Source organism: Lasioglossum baleicum, chromosome 4 (genome assembly GCF_051020765.1).
Source record: "Lasioglossum baleicum chromosome 4, iyLasBale1, whole genome shotgun sequence".
Classification (NCBI taxonomy): Eukaryota; Metazoa; Arthropoda; class Insecta; order Hymenoptera; family Halictidae; genus Lasioglossum; species Lasioglossum baleicum.
In genome coordinates, this window is record NC_134932.1 from 18,088,263 (window position 1) to 18,108,576 (window position 20,314).

At 35.9% G+C, this 20,314-nt stretch overlaps 2 protein-coding genes across 4 annotated transcripts; both read right to left on the bottom strand.

Moving 5' to 3' along the window:
• Positions 1 to 531: 531 nt before the first annotated feature.
• On the bottom strand, positions 532 to 10,126 carry Sos (Son of sevenless). 3 transcript variants are annotated; one of them, XM_076421540.1, is made up of 20 exons: positions 9,574 to 10,126; positions 8,397 to 8,660; positions 8,226 to 8,309; positions 7,694 to 7,774; positions 7,434 to 7,583; positions 7,149 to 7,357; positions 6,880 to 7,063; positions 6,338 to 6,584; positions 6,023 to 6,247; positions 5,578 to 5,941; positions 5,303 to 5,495; positions 4,958 to 5,194; positions 4,730 to 4,885; positions 4,466 to 4,648; positions 4,255 to 4,372; positions 3,896 to 4,185; positions 3,597 to 3,822; positions 3,142 to 3,440; positions 2,254 to 2,506; positions 532 to 2,182 (listed from the first exon to the last, which is right to left on the bottom strand). In XM_076421540.1, the coding sequence occupies exons 1-20, from the start codon at positions 9,679 to 9,681 to the stop codon at positions 2,091 to 2,093; spliced, it is 3,963 nt and encodes a 1,320-aa protein (XP_076277655.1). In that variant the 5' UTR covers positions 9,682 to 10,126; the 3' UTR covers positions 532 to 2,090. The 3 variants fall into 3 exon arrangements, with proteins under 3 accessions (XP_076277655.1, XP_076277654.1, XP_076277656.1); XM_076421539.1 differs by having other exon boundaries at positions 3,142 to 3,452; positions 9,574 to 10,124; XM_076421541.1 differs by lacking the exons at positions 8,397 to 8,660; positions 9,574 to 10,126 and having other exon boundaries at positions 3,142 to 3,452; positions 7,694 to 7,770; positions 8,226 to 8,288.
• A 2,335-nt stretch (positions 10,127 to 12,461) lies between these two features.
• Positions 12,462 to 17,227, bottom strand: LOC143208185 (uncharacterized). Its single transcript, XM_076422343.1, has 5 exons — positions 16,998 to 17,227; positions 15,532 to 15,648; positions 14,781 to 14,903; positions 14,577 to 14,687; positions 12,462 to 12,778 (listed from the first exon to the last, which is right to left on the bottom strand). Exons 1-5 carry the CDS (start codon positions 17,075 to 17,077, stop codon positions 12,775 to 12,777), a joined length of 435 nt encoding a protein of 144 aa, XP_076278458.1. The 5' UTR covers positions 17,078 to 17,227; the 3' UTR covers positions 12,462 to 12,774.
• Between the last annotated feature and the right edge of the window lie 3,087 nt (positions 17,228 to 20,314).

Below are 20,314 nucleotides of genomic sequence, written 5' to 3' on the forward strand. Positions count from 1 at the left end.
CAGTATAATCTATTATATTATAATATTTGTTTATATCAAAAGCATGCTGTTTCCAACAAAAGTATCTATATGTGTATAATTTTGACACATTTTCTATATATTAATTAACAGTTTCCACTGATCTTAACAGTATGATATCAAATTCAGAATAATTGGAATGATCGAATTCATCTTTAGTTTGCATGTATCTTTGTAAACCTCTATGAGAGATTGAAAATGTGATAAGTGTATAAAAATGATTAATTATTATAATTAAGAAGCATGGAATATAACATTACAAGCATTAAATTGTCTGTAAGTCTTACTAAGCGTGTGAATTTTGTCAGATTTGTAGACAATTATTTTATAAATCTATGTACTAGGCTGTAAAAATAGTTATATAGAATATAGAACACAGCATAAGAGAAACTGGTACATATTACTATGCTGCTGATATTATTTTTATAAGTGAAAATAAATTGTAAGGTATTCGAATCTCTTGTTTTATGGTCGAAACATGTATGCATGGAAAAGGTGATGAATATTCCTGGATCTACACAATATACTCTTTATTGTACATAATTTCAATATTTCATTTTCCATCTTACGCTTGACATTATTACAATAATTACTATAGAATATATTTATAATAATATACATGTACATATTTACTTCTTTGCTATTGATTCAATTTATATGTATATTTCTATATGTATATTGGCCTATGATTCATTCCATACTGCACTTTCTTGCGTCATCTGCTTCCTTTTAAAATCTAAAAGTGTATCACAGTTGTGTTGAGGGATAGACAGGGATTTTAAAGAAAAGGAGACCGTTCAGACGACCGAAATCGATACGTAGTCCATTCAGTCAGATCTCGTCGAACATGTGATGGACGCTAAAATCTCATGCTGGTGATTCGGCAAACAGCTGCGATGAAATGTATTCTACATTCCTACCCTATAAAAGCGACTTTTTATCCTACCGTAAAAATCGTGTCTACGTTACCCCGAAAAAATGAATACTCATTTCACATTAAAAAGACAAATTATATAAAAAGGTAATCTCCATTATGCGTGATTCAAAAAACGAGGAACAATTTTATACATGCATATATATATATATATATATATATATATGTTTCTTTCGTTTTCTTCTTCTTTTTTTTTGTTAAATATATCTAGCAGTAAGATAATCTGCTACAATTTGTCCTACCATAACAAACACTCTGGTGAGTAATATTATTGCTTTTGTACTAACGTTATATGGATAATCTCAGAAAAGTGTTGCAGTAGAATGTGTTGTAACATCATTACAATCTACAACTTAATATTTTTAGCGATAGTACATTAGGTATTGAGTTGCGAAGTTTACTAGGCCAGTTCTACTGTTTACTTTAATCGTAAAACGTAGAAGGATCGTTATGCGTCACACAGCGACAAAGAAGAGATACGGAGATACGGAAAATTGTGAAACGTTGTTCGTCCCGTTCGTTTATAAAAATATTTTCGATTTCAACAATAAACGTTAATACACCGTTCGTTAGGCATTCTGTACAAATCTTATTCTTTGGATATTCATCTGGATAAATAGTTTCAAACGAATTTATATTTAGTTGCGTGGGATATAAGGCCTTACATCTATTATACATTCATTTCGTAAAAAAATCTCTAAAAATATACTATATGCGTTAAAACGTTCTATATCCTCTCGAAAAATAAACTTCCAATAAAAATAGCATTAGGCGTTATTAAAAGACAAATCGTTAAAAAGGAATGTAACACCATCTCATCACATATAGGCCGTACCTCGGTTTTCGTTAAAGGAATCATCCGGTTCAATGTATCCACTAATTATACGCGTTTCGAATACCGACTAAAAGACCAGAGTAAATACATTAACAACACCAAGTTATCAAACTGTGTGTACCGCAACAAGCGTTTTCCATCAGGCGAAAGAAAGATAATAACAGCAGCGTCGATTTACAATGTCGAATCGATTATTATCATCGAGACTTACGTACGTCTCTCAATTAATCCTCCTGAGTGGACTAAATCTCGATTTCCAAAAGATGTGGTTTAATTTAGGTAAGAGGTAGGAAAATGTAACACTTAACTAGGTCCAGGAGGAGCATTGAAATTGAACATAGTGGTTGGTGGACGACCCGGCAATGGTTTTGGTGGTAATCTTGGCGTTACCGATCCTAGAATTTCAGAAATCGTCAGAATTGGTCGTAATAGTCTTGCTTGAATACAGCTTTGTTGGTGGTCTTACCGTTAGATTGCGTAGGTGGAAGTTTCGTAGGACTCGGTCCATTGAAAGACATGTGTTTTCGTGTATGAACAGTGCCCGGACACGTGTTTTCCAAGGTGGAATTCCGCCTTGCGAGTAGCGCCGAAGTACTGGGATTCAAGGTTGGAAGCCGAGGCGGTAACGTAACTGAAGGTTGGTCTCTTCGCGGCGGCAATGGCGGCGGAGACGTACCATCCCTTGGAGGAAGTATCGGTGCATTCGGAGCTTGTCGTGTCTGTAAATCAACCAAACATTTCGTAACTTACATACAACTACTTGTATGACAGCAAGCGATGAGTCAGATCTGTTCTTTATTATGTAAATTAGCCTTTAGCACTTCAAACATTTTGTTGTTTGTATACAGTGTGTCCCACGAACTCTGTCCACTTGAATGTCTCGATTATTTCAAACAATACGAGAAAATGTTACGTACAGAAATGGTAGGGTTTAAGTAACTAGTCGAGGTGTACAGAAAATATAGAGGTCACCTTTGTTGACCGTATTATTATGGAACGTATTCGAGGATATGCTCACTACGTCAAATGTAAATCGAATACGTTCCATAATGAAAGTAATAGAATGAAAACGGTCAAATATCTCAGCAACGGTAAGTTTTAGGAGAAATACACTTTTATACTCTCTGAGTACGTATTCTGATACACCAATCTATCGAAATCGAATATAAAAAATTGGATATTCCATTTAAAAAGACGAAGGTGACCTCTACATCTTCTGTACACCTTGACTTGCAAGAATACCATTTACACCATATTATGTAGTTTCTTAAACCCTACAACTTCTGTAAGTAACATATTCTCGTATTGTTTGAAATAACCAAGATATTCAAGTGGACATTGTATAATACATTACCTGTTGCAGTGACTCGCTTATGGAACTCTCCCGTTTTCGATGAGATCTAGGCGGTAGAGGCGGTGGAGATTGACTGGGGTGTATGTGGCTGGGAGACGATGGAAGCGGTATCGCTGCACTAGGACTTCCTCCCGACGATGACATACCAGTCAGAGTTACCATCGTACCAATCGTACCGGAATTAAAGCCAAAGTGACTATTTTGCGGCTGATGATGGGGGACAGGTAAGTGGCCACTGCGCGGACTGCTACCCGGTGAGCTGATCGAGAGTCCCGACATGCTTACAGGACCTGGTGAACCTGGAGGTGGACCTGTATTAACAGTAAAGTAGGTCTACTACCTATGCAAGCATATTATGCAACGAAACAAAACTTGTTTCTCTGAACGTCTATAAAAGTATAAGAGATTAGAAGAAGCAGCCTACTATTCTAGTTTTGACGTGATTACACACAAACCTCCTATTAAGACAGGTGCAAAGACACTGTGGTCCCCTATATGAGAAACTGTAATGTGTGAAGTATGTGGAGGTGTCTCTGGTAGTTCTGGCGGCGGCGCTTCCGGTGGTGGGTCGTGTAATCTTACACTAGAGGCTACAGCTTGCAATGGAGCTGGTAACTTGCCGCTTAAGCTTCTAGCTTTAATGCCCGGCGATTTTAAGTTTAAATCTGTCCATTTACGGGGCTACAAGAATAAATTACAAGTGGTGAAGCCAGCGTAATTAGGTGTATATCTTATTCATTTGAGTAGAACTTACGACTCTAGGTGGTTGCCTGCATCCCCGTGGTTCTACTTCTAAGCTTTTATTATACAAATAATTGCTTATATCTGCATCTTTCACGTTAGGATCGAAGGGCGACAAATTTTCAATGAAATGCCTTATCCTAGGCTCCACTGAAAGACAATATGGTTGATTTTGGTACTGCTGAATTTCGCCCGTTATCTCCGCGACTTTCCGTCTTTTGCTAAAATTGATTAGTTCCGGACTCCCTGGTAAGTAATCCGGATTTCCTTCTTCAATGTGTAGAATGTTGGTCAGGTACATACCTAAAAGAAGGTATCATTAGTCATAATTTCTTTCAATGACCGTATGATTATATTTTTCGAAATATTTACCAAAAAATGGTACACAAGGTGGATTAATAGATCGTAATTTTTCTTGGTATTTTCGAAAATGATCACTATTCAATTCCCGTGCTTCGTCGAGAGCTTTCTCCAATCGAGCAGGTATTTGCTGTAAAGAAATAATATTTGTGAATTCTTTTCTGATAGTTCGTTGTGTGTGTGTGTGGTACACCGTAATATAAATAATATTGACAAAACATACTTGAAATGTGAATTTTAACCTAAATACAGATGCAGATCCCATAGCGCTGACAATTGCTAATACACCATTAAAATTATTAAGATCTTGAAGTACCATCATAATTTCAATTGCACGCGACACAATTGCAGCTCGCTCTTCTAAATTTTCAGCTTCTACTATGGTTTTTTCAAGCCATCGAGTAAACTGTAAAGTTGAAATGTGGTAATCGTATTTTTGATAACATTTTTTTACATAGATTTAAATGAAAGTCTTAATATGCCTTACGTTTGTTGTATGTTTTATCATTTTTAGTAAATTTGGAGATGTCTTTTCTTTATCCTTCTTAGTCCATACCGAACCTACCAATTCAGAGGGTTTCACAGTTCTGTACAATTCAAATTCTAAAAGTGTTAACTGCCTTGCTAATTCAATTGGATGTAACTAAAATTTGCAAAAAAGTATTTGTATAATTATGCTCGTCTTGCGAATGAGAATGGCATTAGTAAGTCTTACCGTTAATATTCCCCACTCTTCTTCAGGAACTCTTAGGTGCCACTCTATAGGTGGTGGAGATCTTTCGAAACTAAACGTTATAGGTCGTTGTTCCGAAGGTTCACACTTTCTCTGTACAATCTTTATTACAGAATCTACCCATTTTCTCATTGATTTTCCACTTACTGTGTCTAGAAATACTTGTAACCCTTCCAAAAGATTTCTATCGCGTTCGAAATCATAAAAATGATGATCGACCTGTTTTCGATAATACATATTTGCATGAATATTAAAAGATCTACATTAAAAATATATTTATTCGCAAGCTTTATATATATATGTATATATACAGTGGCTATTACGAACCCAATGTCTTAAAACATTTAAAACTCTGAATTGTACAGGTTGACAAAACTCTTTCCTATATCTTTTCCAATCTTCTCTCGCGGTTGTTTTACAACCAGACGGCTTTTCCTCTTTACCATAAACTAAAGAAGGATCTGGTATGTCAAATCTTTCAATTAATAAGGTCAATAGTTCCTGAGGTGAGCAAAAACTCCTGAAAATGATAACAGTATAAAATAATTGTAAATATTCATTTTTTTTTAACAACAAATAAATAAGTAGATAAATCCTCGAACCTATAAGTAGTAAGGAATGTTCGTACAAAAGCTGGGTCAGCATATATATGATAAGTTAATCTCTCTACCAATTTAACCAAAGTTGCACCCTTAATTAATGGAACACCACCATTTTCTCTGGCTTCTAAAACAATATTTTCTGGGCCATCTTGCTCGGCAAATTTATATAAATGTGGTGGAGGTAATCTTAAAGGATGTTTCCGTTCTTCGTCCAAAAGGATACTGTCCAGAGTCCTTTCTAACATACTCTTTGTATTCAACATTACAAGATCCGCCATCCAACTATTTTTATCTTCAACGGATTTGGCAACAAGAATAACGTTAGGGTGGTCCCTTGGTGCAATTTCAAAGGCATTTTTTAATTCTACAAATACAAATTGCATACAATGATACCAACATAATTGAAACCCTTGCAACATAGATTATCACCTTTTTTTCGACTTACCCTCGGTATCCTCCCTATCTATAATATCAACTTTCCTAATAAAAAATCTTTCCTTTAATCGCAGTTCACCTTGGTGTGGCGGATGACCCACTACACCAACTGCTGCTGCAGTAACACTAACTCTTTTGCCACCACTAGGTTTACACAGAACTAATAAACCATCGAAAAGAAGAGCCTTCCGTTCTGTTAATCTTCTTCCGTTACTCACTTTTCCCAACATGTCCTCTACACGTAAAACCAGATATATTATTTTATACATGAAAAATAAGTACTCTGTAAGTACTACAAAAGTAGTGTACTAGTATTCATGCATACCACGTATAAATTCGTTGCAACATTGTCCAACATCCCGTTGATCCCACCCATCAACGGTTTTTTGTAATTCACTAGTTTTCTCTAATGCAGCTTGTCGCCTTGCTCGACTCTGCATTCGTAGACCTGTATCTTTTTTTGGAAGACTCGCCATAGATTGTAATAATTCCATCTGTAGTGGCCTTAAAAGACCTTGTACTTGTTCCAAAGTTTCACCATCTGCTATATTTGGTGTACGTTTGTGTAATACCTATATTAAATAGCATTACATTTGTCTTGTTAAAATTTATCTACAAATTGTAGTAATTAATAGGCTAATGATTAGACAGCGGATCTTTATGCAAAATAAAAATTTTCTACCTGAATTGCAACAATCTAGAGTGAAATAGACAATCATTTTCTTTCTTAATACGTTTAATAAGTTGAAAATAATATAACAGTATCTTAAAATTCTTCTAATGTTTTTACTGTTTTAAATTACAACTACTCATTTTTGTTATAAATGCATAAAATCTGCTGTCTACTAATGATTAATGGTGATATACCTTTATGTAGTCAAAGTACAAAAAACAATGCCATATTGGTTGTAATAAAAGTTTTGGCAAATAATATTTGACAGCTTCTTTAAATCCATGCCCTGCTGCTCGTAGTGCAGCATTAGGTTCAGGTCTCGACAATAAATTTGTTAAAACTTCTCGACTAGCTGGACTATTAATGTCTTTTGCATACCTATTATTATGATCGTTATGTTTATGTTTTACAAGATTTATTATACGTATGCACACGTAAAATTATGAGATAGTTTCATACATACTTTATATAAACATCAAACTCTGCTCCTTCTGCCAGCTCTTCAAAACAAGAGCCAACTGTAGGCGTTTGTTTCTCTTCTGTAATTTCCATTATATCTTCTAAATTACCAAGTAATGTTACAGTAACTTCATAAATATCTATTATATTACTGAAGAGTGTTTCAAGTTCAGCTTCATTTTGTGCTAACTTCGCGATTTCTTCTCGAAATACCTATAAAGACAGCAAGTTCCTTATTATCGTTTCCATGTCGATAGTGTAGTTATCAATTATAAATAAATAATCTTACCTTAATGATCATATGGAGATCACGCAAATAGTGACGTTCATCGTGTATGAGATCCCGGACAGATTCTTCATAAGTTTGCGAAACAACCGCGCCTAAGCCACTCTGTGGACCTTCCGCATAATCATCTTGATAAAACAAGTCCATTAATACCTGCGAATAAAATGCTAATTATAAATAACCTATAATTAACGAAATAATTAAATAAGCTTTAAGATGTTTCCAGCTATATTAATACAATGTTAATGAAATTAATACGTTACCATGTCTGCGCACATCGCAACTCTTATGTCTTCACACGATATTTCCACATGACGTATATTTTTCACATAGTTTCCAGCTAGCTGAAAAGAAAATAATCTTAAACATTTTTAGGCATTAGTAGCAGTAAAAGGCAAAAAATCATAATTTAAAGAAGTTTTCTTTTGATATAAGATGACAATGTTCTTTTTGCAACAAGAAAATTTCCATCCCTTCTTTTTCTTTCAAAGTTGTCCACTCGACGCCACTTACTGCCAAAAAGAGATTCTTTCCCAAGCCATCGACTTATAGCGAAAGAAAACTGTGTCAATTGAACCAACTATCTTGTTCTTAATGCAACTATTATGAAATATATTTAATAATTAGACAGCAGATTGTATGCATTTATGACAAAAATGAGTAGGTGTACCTTTCAACCTATTGAACATATTAAGAAAGAAAATACATTTCCAGTTTGTTGCAATTCAGGTGGACAATTTCTATTTTGCATAAAGATCCGCTGTCTATTAATAATTAACAGTAGCTATTACCAACCTTTAATATATCAGCAGAAATATATTCCAAAACTCCTACCACAAAAAGACTAACTTGTAAATCAATTTTTTGTTGTAATACTTCCTGTTAGCATGGAAAATCAAATTATAAATTATATTTAACGATAAATGTGTGTTGAAATGTACATTTTACACAGTCAGCTTTAATTACTTTTTGTAATAGTTGATGAATTTTGTCAACTGGAAGAACTAGCGGTGATTTCTTTCTTCCTTTGTCTAAAGCATCCTTCGCGTCACGAAGTGCCCATCTATCGATGGGAGTAGGAAATGTGCGCCTCACTCTTTCTTCAACATCTTGAGGTGTATGTGGAGGAGGATGACCACAAAGCATGCCCAACAACCTTAAGATCAAGCTCTCAACATAGTCTAAAGCATCTTGCCTTGCTTCAAGACTAGGATGTACTTGTTCCAATACCTAGTTCATTTTAGATACTAACTTTAGATATTTTGTTCAATTTCATAACGAACAAGTCAAAATGCATATTGACATTTGGCATACTTTCACTTTTATTAACAATACATAGATAAAGTAATCATTATTTGAAAAGTAGATTAGCATGTTATGATTAGACTATGGATTTTATGCATTTATGGCAATAAACGACTTGGTGCAATTTAAAACAGTAATGAAATTTTCAATTTATTGAAATCATTTAAGGAAAGAAATTTTAATATATTCTCTGCTTCTTGTAATTGATCCAAACAATTTATATTTTGCATAAAGATCCGCAGTCTAGTTAAGATTTCAATTATTCCATATCTGTTTAACTCGGACCATATGATCGGAGTAAATAAAAACACTTCTCAATGAAATGCACTGAATCAGACTCGGAAAAAAACATTTGTATACACAGAATACTTTGTTTACGTTTACCAATTCTGGTAGCAAAGAATCAGCTGGTTAGCTTCAAATATAAAATAAACAATTAAATTTGCGACAAAACGGGTGCAGCTTCTTTATTTCATTAAATCCACAATGTGGCAGTACGTTTTAAAAGGACATCATGCTACACACTGTGTTTCATTCGATGTTGATACAACAACCAATTGTTAAATACTATTGCGTGGTTTTTCAAGAAATTATTAATCGAGGTTCACGCGATTGTCGCGAGTGTTTACTTTGAAATCAGTCCGCTGACAGGATAAGATTCTAATTCTAGGTTTCTGTGGGGGCACGTACGAGATCGTTGCACACTAATCAACAATGACAATGGGTCACGACGAGTCCGTGGAAAGCCGTGCGAGAGCGGGTTCGACGGGTGCTCGAGGAGAGGAGACTTTCCCCGTGGAAATTCGGTGAGGATGGAATTTACCGAGGCAGACGATACCTTGCGCAGGGAGTTGACAAACACTCCCTTCCACTTGGCGGCGTTCTCCTCTTTCTGAAAGTCGTAGCCTGACGGCTCGCCCACCACTGACGCCGGCGACGAAAACATCTCAATGCACTGGTACAAGGTATCACGCACCCGACAGAATAACGCGCACTAGCTAGAGAACACACTCCGGAGAGTTCCCGATATTTACAATGATCATTTCGTCGGGAATTACAAAAACTTGACAGAGACGTCTGTCTGTCCGTCAGTCCGTTTTACTCAGGGCGCAGACATCTCTGTATGTAATGCGACGGCTAAGCCACTCGGCTGTATTCCCTCGGTACCCGTGCACCTCGAACACTTATTATTCTTGAAAGCATCTCCGAGGCCAACCCGAGAGTCCCCGAGTTATGCCGTTTGTACATTTTACACGCCCTTTTACTCGAATTTTTGTCAGAACCCAGTGCGAGCACCACTACTATCAAAGAATACCATTGCGCGACTCGCATCGATCGATAACTGCGATAGTACTGTTGTGACGAGTGCTCGCGAGTTTCGATATATCTCGTGGCACGATCTATCGATTCATCGTTTCGAGATCCCTTCTAAAGGTTTTGTTCAGCGTTCTTCAACCAATCGTAAATCCTGATTAATTTAATGTATTGTTTCATTTCGAACGTTCTTCTGCATTCGAGTAGTGTTTATATTTATAAATATCACAGAGGAAATTAGAGTGTTCACGCCTGGGATTTCGGTGCACAGTTGGGATGCAGTATGCAGTGTTGAGATATTGCACGGGTTTCACGCGCATGCGCGACTAAATGCAGGAACGTGTCTACGTTCTAAGTTTGTGGGGAAAGTAGTAGGGAACAATTACTGGCAGGAAAGTACCGAAATAGTTCACAACTTTATATATAATATATTATATATTATATGTACATATGCATGAAATTTTAATAGAACACACATATGTTATACGATCATATTTCAAAATCAAATGATAATAAATTAGGCGGGCTGACCAAGGTACCCCATTGTAGCCACACTTTTACGTTACTGACGTTAAAAATCGTAGCATATGCGCGTGAAACCCATGCAATATCTTAGCACTGCTGAGATGCGATGATTTTTAGCATCAGTAAAGTAAAAGTTTAGTTAAAATGGGGTACCTTGGTCACCCCGCATAATTTCGTAAAATTCTTTTTATTCGATTTTGAAATATGAATGCATAACGTGTGTATGTTACATTAAAATTTAACATGTGTTTATGTACATATAAATATAATAAACTCTAACAGACACATAAACTAACTAATAATATTGTATAAACGTTCCCCACTACTTTCCCCATAAACTTAGGACGTAGACACGTATTCGCATTTGAACGCGCATGCGCGACGATTTTTAGCATCAGTAATGTAAAAGTTTGGTTAAAATGGGGTATCTTGGTCACCCCGTATAATTTCGCAAAATTCTTTTTATTTCATTTTGAAATATGAATGCATAACACGTGTATGTTATATTAAAATTTAATATGTATGTACATATAATATATAATATATAAACTCTAATTGATATAAACTAACTAATAATATATAAACGTTCCCCACTACTTTCCCCACAAACTTACCACGTAGATACGTTCCTGCATTTCGACGCGCATGTGCAAGAAAACCGTGCGATATCCTCAGCTATGTTTCTGTGCACTCGGTATTGTGCTGTCCCCTACACATATAGTCTCGTCCACGGTCTCGTCTTTAGCCAGGATCAGACCCTAAACACAGATTGCATGCACAGCATTTTTCTGTCTACGGTTCTGAATTACCGGCTCTATAGACAATTCTTCAGTACGATAGCGAACTCTACCGAAATGGAACGGTCAGCTGTACGTGTTCGAGTATGTGTCTGAGAAACCATGGACAATTATGTGTATACCTCATAGAGGTACTTAGTCTTACAATTTGAAAGAAATATTGGGTCGAGTCGAACAATCCAAAAAGCACAATCTGGAACTTTGACAAAATTCGCATGGATTTAGAATATATTCCCGTAGGAATCTTTCAACGCTTGAGAACTCAAAGTAGAGAATGGAAAACATAGACATGTTTTAAAAAACATTACATGTTTTGTATGGAAACATGGAAAAACAATAGACTCCAGTCGTCAGCTCGAACAACATTGACTTGATAACATTTTTAACCATGAAATAAAACCATATAAGGTTTAAAAGTAAAAGTTCGTGATCGTCGATTTCTAATATTTTATAGAGCAATTGGTGTTATCTTTGCGGAACAAAATGTTATAAATCGAGAATCACACCTTTTGCCCAGGTCTCACCACGAGGGGGTTGCTGCACAAGAGACCCGCAAAAGGAGTCGGATCGAGTTCAACATCACAACGACCACTTACAAATTAAGTTACGCAGGACGCTAAATGCGAAAGATTACTTTTCCAAAAAAGGAAAAGATCACTTTTCCATTTAGCGTATGTCGAGTAATTATTGCGGAGCAAAAAATGTGCATCGGAGAATCTAGATTAATCTTTTACCTAGCGCTTTTGACTACTGACAAACCCCATCTTTGCATTATTAAGAAATGAGAAGGCGCATCCTACATCCTTGTAATCCTGGAAACGAGAGTTTCCCTTACGACCTCTAGGCGCTTCGGGTGCCCCGGGGACGTGACACCCCGTACTCACTCATGGTCCCCATCCGGATCGGGACCGTGAGTGAGTCCCTGAGGGACCTCCGAGATCGGAGGAGTACCCATTTTAAATCGAAAATATAAATTGTTAGACGACTGAAGATTGAAAGTTTCGATGGAAATTCGAATTAGGATATTGGAAATAATAATTGACGGTGTTCGTAATTGTTGCGTAAGAGATAATTATACAATAATATTATTCGAAATTAAATTATTTAGTAATAGGACACATTTATCATACAAAATAAATAAATTATTCATATAATTTATTTCAATGTAGAAAAATAATAAATATATATAAATATCTTACAATGACTATTCGAATAAGTTTCTCATGTATATAAATGATTTTCGATAGTGCCCCAAATACGTAATTCTTCGATAGTTCCTGGAGAAGAACTGGTGACACTAAACAGGATTTTTTTCTTCCTGTCCGTGCCAGGATCATCCTTTTTTAATTTAGTATACCGCCTTTGGCAAGTCACATTCCCGTCTTGTGTATAGCCTCGATGCTTCAACTGCAAACAAGGGAATAAATAAAAATATTATCAACAGCATTCATTTTCTAAAACAAATAACATTAATATCTAAGGTCGGCCTAAGATAATTAACAAATTACCATTACCCTAGTAAAAGAAGTATTAAAAAAGTTCTTTTCAAATACCATTGCCTTAGAACAATATTTATCCTTGGAATAGCACAGTACGATTCTTTATGTAATTGTTCTTAGAAGTACTATTTATTGTTTTGGATGACTTTATTCTTTAAATTACTGCAATGAAATCGGTGACTTACTAAGGAATTAGCAATAAATAAATGGAAATTGTCTACGAAGTATAGATAAATCCGGAATAGACACGTAATCTATTTTAATGTGCATATAAACATAATCATTTAATATACCAAAGCAATCAGGTCACGGATACCGACGTTTACGATAATTTCGACTACAAATGCTGATTAAATCTGCTTTTAGCATCCATAATGTGTTACTTGTTGTTCTTCAGGTTGTTAAAATAACGTACTACTATTTCTGAAGTCGTAGTGTCACACTTTTGAAGTTATAATTAACATGATATAAGCAATAAATCAGCAAGCCAGAGATACCGTTAATGAAATGCGTAAATCGGTAGCGGTTTGGTTCTATTTTTGGAAATCGGCACGATATTGTATGATATCATCGTATGTATATATGTGTGTATATCTTTGAATACATTATCGCTCGAAAAGTATTTACACATTTGCTTATTTGCATTAGAAGGTTACTCAAAACATAACATATAAAGTGTTCTGCTCCGATGACCGCGGTAGCAAACGGAGTCGCGAGCTGAGGTGTTAAGCTTAGTAGAATTTATTTGAAATTTATTACAAAATGAAATTGCAATGTTTCGGATGCATAAACCCGTTTCGAGAAGGTGCGAATTCGCATAATCTCGAGTGGTTCTCGCGTGTCACTCAGACGTATCTCAATTAGAATTCGCGCTTCGGCTATCGTCAAAATGATTTCCGATGCGGATCAGAAATAATTGCGACACAAGAGAGCAGATAAGATGCGACAAGTTCGTCTCGGGCACCGGTCTGACAAGGATTTTATCTGGACTAACATTATGGCCGTCTTACATCACGTTCATCGGCTCTCTGTCGCGTGTGCTAGCCCCGCGTCGCGAATTTCGAGTTTTTTCTCCACGAGTCCGACCTTATCGGTTATATGTAGACATAAATAAAAAATTCACGAGGAATAGTAAACTGACTAAAGAGAAGGGAGCCGTGATCGTGGCGCCGCGATTTTTTCGAGGATCGAGCTTGATCGCTCGAGTCAGCGGTTTACAATCAAGGATTTTGCGTTCTTTGATCTACTAGTGCGTCAATGGCGCCACGTGACCGATTTTCATCTGCGATTCATTTTACTCTCTCCTCCGTTAATGGAAAATGGATTTGCAATGAGATTTTTAATACTAGAAAACACTGAGCCGGAGAAAATAAACAGAAACGATTCATGCACCGTCCTTTGCAGAGATTTCATTATCTGCGCGGGTTTCTCTGCCAATTTCACCAAAATCACAGTAGAATATATTCATTTGATTAAGGAGCTTAACAATTTAAAAGTTAAGAAAAAATTGATTCTGGATTTTACAATAACAAAAAAAAAAATTAAGAAAAATTCGAATTCTTCGAAAACTTCAAAAACTTAACTTGTTCTCTTTTACATTTGTTTTAAGAACTTTTAAAGCATCGTTTTAGAACTTACATATGCACTATTAGATAATCTATGACTAGATTAAGTAATTAAATAGATAATTATTTTTGTACGCATACCTAACTACAGGAAAAGCCGGATTTCCTTTATAACCGAGTTGCCCCGATAGTTTGAAGAGTTTCCTTAGGTTCTTCAAGTTCATTTCGAATACTGATCGTTTCCTGCGGCCTCTGTTGCACAAAATGCAGAAAATATTTAGTATGTTAAAAGAATAGAATTTTTGTTTAATTGTCTTGTGATGAACGATTGCATTATGCACTCACACCTTGGATGCATCCACGTGGCGACTACCCCTAGTCGCTGCTACCAATTTCTCAGTCATTTTCGAGATACGTATTAGAGTTTCTAGTTCTGCTCGCCTTTGATCAGATAGTCGTTTATGTCGTCTGCAATAGAAAGTTTGTTAAGAAGTTCCAACTATTTTTTGATAATTTTTGTCTGACATGTTTCTTCTGAATGTCAAGACCAAATTTCTCGGAATTCCCAGCTGGATATTTGCTTTTTAGTCTCTTTAATACAGAATGTGATGGTTGAAAAAAATATTAGCTATTCGATTAGATTAATCCGTTAAGGGTCAGTGATGCAATATCGATGCAACATTTCATTTACAAGTTTCTTTTCGATTGTGTAGTATGTCGGATATCTGATCTGTAATATTATGATTCGTCTACAAAAATTAAAAATTAAAAGATCGGCAATCTAATTATGACAAATCCTCAGATTTATCTAATAATTTTGCTGACACTGTTTCTCTATCAATAATTCTACAATTTTATAAATTTTCCAAAAAATAGATAATTTTGTATGCCAAAGTCGTGTTATCCTCTATTTGGTCCTTAAGGGATTAATACAAAATCATTAACTCAACTTTATCCTTTTTTTCTGAGAAATTGAATTTAGTTTAACAAATATTAATACAAGATCTAAAAATTTGGTTTGTAGCTTTGTTGACGACTTGTTGAAAATTGGTGTGCGATTGTTAACTTCCATTAAAAATAAAGAATGAATACTTACTCTTTTATCACTACAGGAATTTCTGCGTTCAATTGTCCCACAATATCGTTCTCCTCTGCTTTTGTTATATCCGCCAATGTAACGTGTGCTCCATTTTGTTTCTGATTATTTGTGAGTCTATAACAAAAAAATTCCACATAATTTTTAATTCAATTATTAAAGATATTCTAATTATGGTATACATTTGTAAACAATCTTCTAGCATGTTTTACGTCGAAGAAAATGCACGTTGCAAACAGATGCACTTTCGTTTCCGCAAAGATAGTGCGCAGAATAGTAGATCAATACAATATTGACGACACATTTCCTCTTTGTAGAAAATATTGTATACTTGTAGTCACTTAGTTTATCATTATTTATTCTTGTTGGAAAGTATCAGAAGTAACATATCAATCATAAACAAAATCATATTAGTTCACATTCTAACGATTGAAATCGTTGTTTATAATACCAGTGCCGGATGTTTGTCTATTCATTGAGAAAGTTGGATATAAAGCAGGAACTACTGCCTTCCATTAAGAACCTCGACGAATCAAAATGAAAATTACATTAGACCTTCGTCGAGATTTTCAATCTACATACCATCTTCTGCACATGCTTGTCTAAAGTAATCGAGTAAAATGTTCAGTTCGCTCACGACACATTTAATTTATAACTTTTCCCGTTTTTAAGTGAATACTTTTCGTAAAACGATGTGGAAAGAATTGAATTTATTCATAGTTTGCAGACGGAAATAAAATAAGTTGTGCGTTTTACATTATTACTGATGATGATCAGATTACTGCAAGCCTTACAGTTGCATTGGCACATGCGTAACGGTTTACAATTCATTATGACTGCAGCGTCACAGTGTATTTAATTTTCAGTATACATATAATAGCAATTTATTTTCTACTCATTGCACTAAAAAAGTTCGTCGATCATCGAACAAGTAATCAAGTATTCTTGAGTGTGGCCTACAATTTTTAATATTCTCATAAAATAATTTATAAAACAATAATGCTTCGATAACTAAACAGCAGATGAAACTATAAACTTTTACAAATAAAAGTTATTTTGTAAACTTCAAACTTCTAAATGATTTCTTTTCGGTTTCAAGTTATCTTTATACTATGTAATACTAAACGATAAATTTGTTCAAAAGCACGTTACTGCCCAACTGGAACTGTTTCCCACATTTCCAAAAAAGTAAAAATCTTCTATTATTGCATGAATACATGGAGTGAAAGTTTCAGTGGATTTATAACTGGTTTGTTAGAACAGAAAAGTTGAAAGTCAAAAAACAACAGTTACATCAGAACTGATTGATTTCAACAATTTCCAAAAAGTCAACGATTCAGCTAGTAGCTCGATTTCTCAAGGCATAATCCATCAATGAATTTTCTGACACACATCTTTTTCAAATCAGTCAACAAAGAACATAAACATGCGTGATCCACTACCAGCAATAAAAACAAAATAATTACCTGTCATAACCAGGAAGTGCGACAGCATTGGTAGACCAATAACACAAGGAGCAGGCCAAAACGAGCAACCAGGACATCATGTTTGCGGAAGCGAGTACTTTCAAGCGTCGAGGAGGAAAAGAAAAAGCGAAACTAATTTCTTCGTAGTGCACCGACTTCGGACAAATGCAAATCCGTTGGGATGAGCTTTCTTTCTCTCGTTCTACTTGAGACTGTAAGTTCCTAGTGTCCGGTGCGCGTATATATTCGTCGCCATCGCGCCCTCCCCACTTCAAGGCCTGCTGACGCTACTCTAGAAGTCTACACCCCTTTGAGTGTTTCGTTTATCGGGAGCACGTTGTCTTTGCTCTGCCGACGACGACAGAGTCGCTCGACACGCTTGATAATTCACTTCTCTGTATCGCAATTCGATTGTACAAAATTTCGTTTCAGTCGTACTGACACCGACCTCGTATAACTAATTACTCCCTGGTCCATCTTTTCTTAATTGTACTTCCGATAAGACCGGCTGAGAACGGTTCCATCTGGACCCAGGGATTCAACAATGGGGCTCAGACAATTTGATTAGGCTGCTCATAGGTAGCTATAGCCTAATTGTAAGTTGCATTCATATGCGCTGCTACTTTTCCTTTTCTACAAATTGGGTATTCTGGAATAATTCGCTGTGTATTCCTGAGACTTTAAAATGGTTTTATAACATGATTGAAAATGCAACACGAAAATGAATATATCCGCTATTGCAGTTTGTTGGCCTCCAACTTGATTGAAACAGCGGAAATCTAGCATCTTTTCTGAACAAAAAAAAAAATCTAATATGATGTACATAGAATTTTTTTACATGCGGCTGAGGATGTAGGAGTTGCGCCGCACGTTTTCACGTACCGGACGCATGAAAGAATGTAACGATGTTGCTGGTTTCATCATTCGTCATCCGTCTTTGATTTCCTATCTTTCTCCACGTGGATCGAAGGAAGATGCTTCATTTCACAGAATATTGCAGATTAAGAATATTGCTACACTACTTTCGACTTTATGACATTACTAACAGGGAAGATCCATTTTTATTTAATTTCTGTTTCTCACAACACAGAAAATTCGTAGTCTAATCATAAGTATTTTGATATAATTAATGATCTGAACAACATTAATTTACCTGTTCCCATGTACACACGTAGTTAATAGATAGCACACGTGGTAATGACATACTGGGACTTTTGTTTCTCGACTGAACTTCTACTTGTAGTGGTTAAGAGGATTTTAACTTCGGATGAATAGAAGAGGAAGGTGTTCGCAGATAATTTTGTAGTAGCCCCCCTTGAAAGGAAAGTTAAATACTTACAGGGTTGGAGATAGCTAAACCCGTAGGAAGCGGAGAAGGAAACTTTCGTTATATGTATAGTGGATTAGAACTTCTTACATAGGAGATAGTCTTTAAAGCACGAATTTGAACTCGTCTCTTGTCTGAGTCAAGTTCTCTTCCAATATTGGAAGTATAGGGTTCGACGAACCCATATTGGTGCGGGATTAGTTACAAGATCTCCGTATAATCAGAGAACGGATACAAACAAAGGACATTTAATCCAGAATCAAGACGTTGCGGTGCTTACTACAACTGCGGATTTTCTGCAAAATTTTATTATAGCTGTGGTCCGTTTCCAAACTTCAAAATTCTAGTTTCGACGATCGTCTGAAATAAATTTATGAAAAAGACATTTGCAATTCTTCATATCGAGTTGAAAAAGCTTGAAAATCGGAAATTGGGACTCCTGATAACGGGTGCTGATCTACCACATTATGAAACTGCACCAACTACTAAAAATACAAAGAACGTCACGGGCCAAATGGGCGCAATATCAGCCATATCAGCCGCAAAAGTTTCACAACAGAGAAGTACACATACACATCACGTAAATAATAACTATCAATTAGGTATTATGGAAGACGAATTTTAGTTTAGCTGCATTTCGTTTCATCACATTTATTCACGTGATTTTTTGCTGAACTTAAACAATTATTGATTAAACTGCTGTTATGATAAAAATGAGTAAATCAAATGTGAGACAGTGGAAATATTTAGAGAATTTAAAAATACTTGAATTATTTCCCACTCGTTAAAATTATTAAGAAATACATCTCTATGTCCCTCCTGTATCTTGCGATTATTGCAGATAATTTGTATCTTGCATTAATATCGGTTGTGTAATATAATTAGACTGCGGATCTTTATGCAAAGTAGAAATAGTCCGCATCGATTGCAAGAAATAGAAACTAAATTGAATGTTATTTCTTTCATTAATGATTTTAATAGAATAGAAATCATACATTGACATCTTCAAATTCAAAAATTGTTCAACAATTTTGAATTTTGTCTACTCAATTTTGCTATGAACGCATCAAGATCCGCAGTCTAGTCATGATTATAAGGCAATGTATGCCAATTGCGTTGAGTGCTCGGTAGTTCTAGTGTCAATACAACTGTTTATATTTCATGAATTAGCATACGCCATAAGCGCACAAAGACGGCCTTATCACGATTCAGAAAACATTTCGTCAATTGCAATCACGTGTCATTACTGATCCGACTTCTTCGTACGGAAGTGAATGGTCAGCGATTTCTGGTAGTGTAGTTCTGCACGATAAGGTCGAGGAAGGATCCCCTTGTTAATCGGAAACTCCAGATGATAGGATTGTGCAACTTTGGAGGCCCGTTCTCCTCTACGGTGTACGTAATGTTCCGAATGATACGTTTAACTGCGCAGTATACACCATTGCGAAATCGGCCACCCACGCGGCATGTTTGTGCGTATTTATGAAATAATTCGATATCTATCGAGGCACATCGTTCAGGCCAATCACGCACGCCATGGATGAACTACTTGCACGAACAGAACCGATGTTATGTGCAACCTATTGCCAATTTCACCGGCTTTCCTACGGGAAAGTGCAGTTCCCACGACGTTTCCCGGTCGCGAAATTATATATCATGCTGGACTGATTCTGTTTCTTGCGACATGATGGTCGCCGGACAGATGTAACAGAAAAATTCATTCCCGAAGAATAACCGTGTCGACTCTACATTGTGTTACATGTTGCATCGGTTGCAAATAATTCGTTGGTTCGGTGACGAGCAATTTTCTTTTGCGACACAGCAAAATTAAACATCCAGTACTCGACGACTGTACTTCAGTCTTGAAAAAATTTGTTGCTAGAAATTATTACTGGATAATAGGGGTATGCGAGTACCCGTAATGTACGAGCAGAGCTAAACTTGATTAGATTGCTCGGGCCGAGTCGAGCGTTTGATTTTTCCGAGCTAC

Coding starts and splice junctions, on each gene's coding strand:
- Sos (XM_076421539.1), bottom strand. CDS start 9,681: ATGTTTTCGTCGCCGGCGTCAGTGGTGGGCGAGCCGTCAGGCTACGAC. Junction 5,942..6,022: donor AGATAGGGAGGATACCGAGG/GTAAGTCGAAAA, acceptor TTGTATTTGTAG/AATTAAAAAATGCCTTTGAA. Junction 4,886..4,957: donor AAGAGTGGGGAATATTAACG/GTAAGACTTACT, acceptor TGCAAATTTTAG/TTACATCCAATTGAATTAGC.
- LOC143208185 (XM_076422343.1), bottom strand. CDS start 17,077: ATGATGTCCTGGTTGCTCGTTTTGGCCTGCTCCTTGTGTTATTGGTCT. Junction 14,904..15,531: donor ATTCCTGTAGTGATAAAAGA/GTAAGTATTCAT, acceptor TTTCTATTGCAG/ACGACATAAACGACTATCTG. Junction 14,688..14,780: donor CACGTGGATGCATCCAAGGT/GTGAGTGCATAA, acceptor TTTGTGCAACAG/AGGCCGCAGGAAACGATCAG.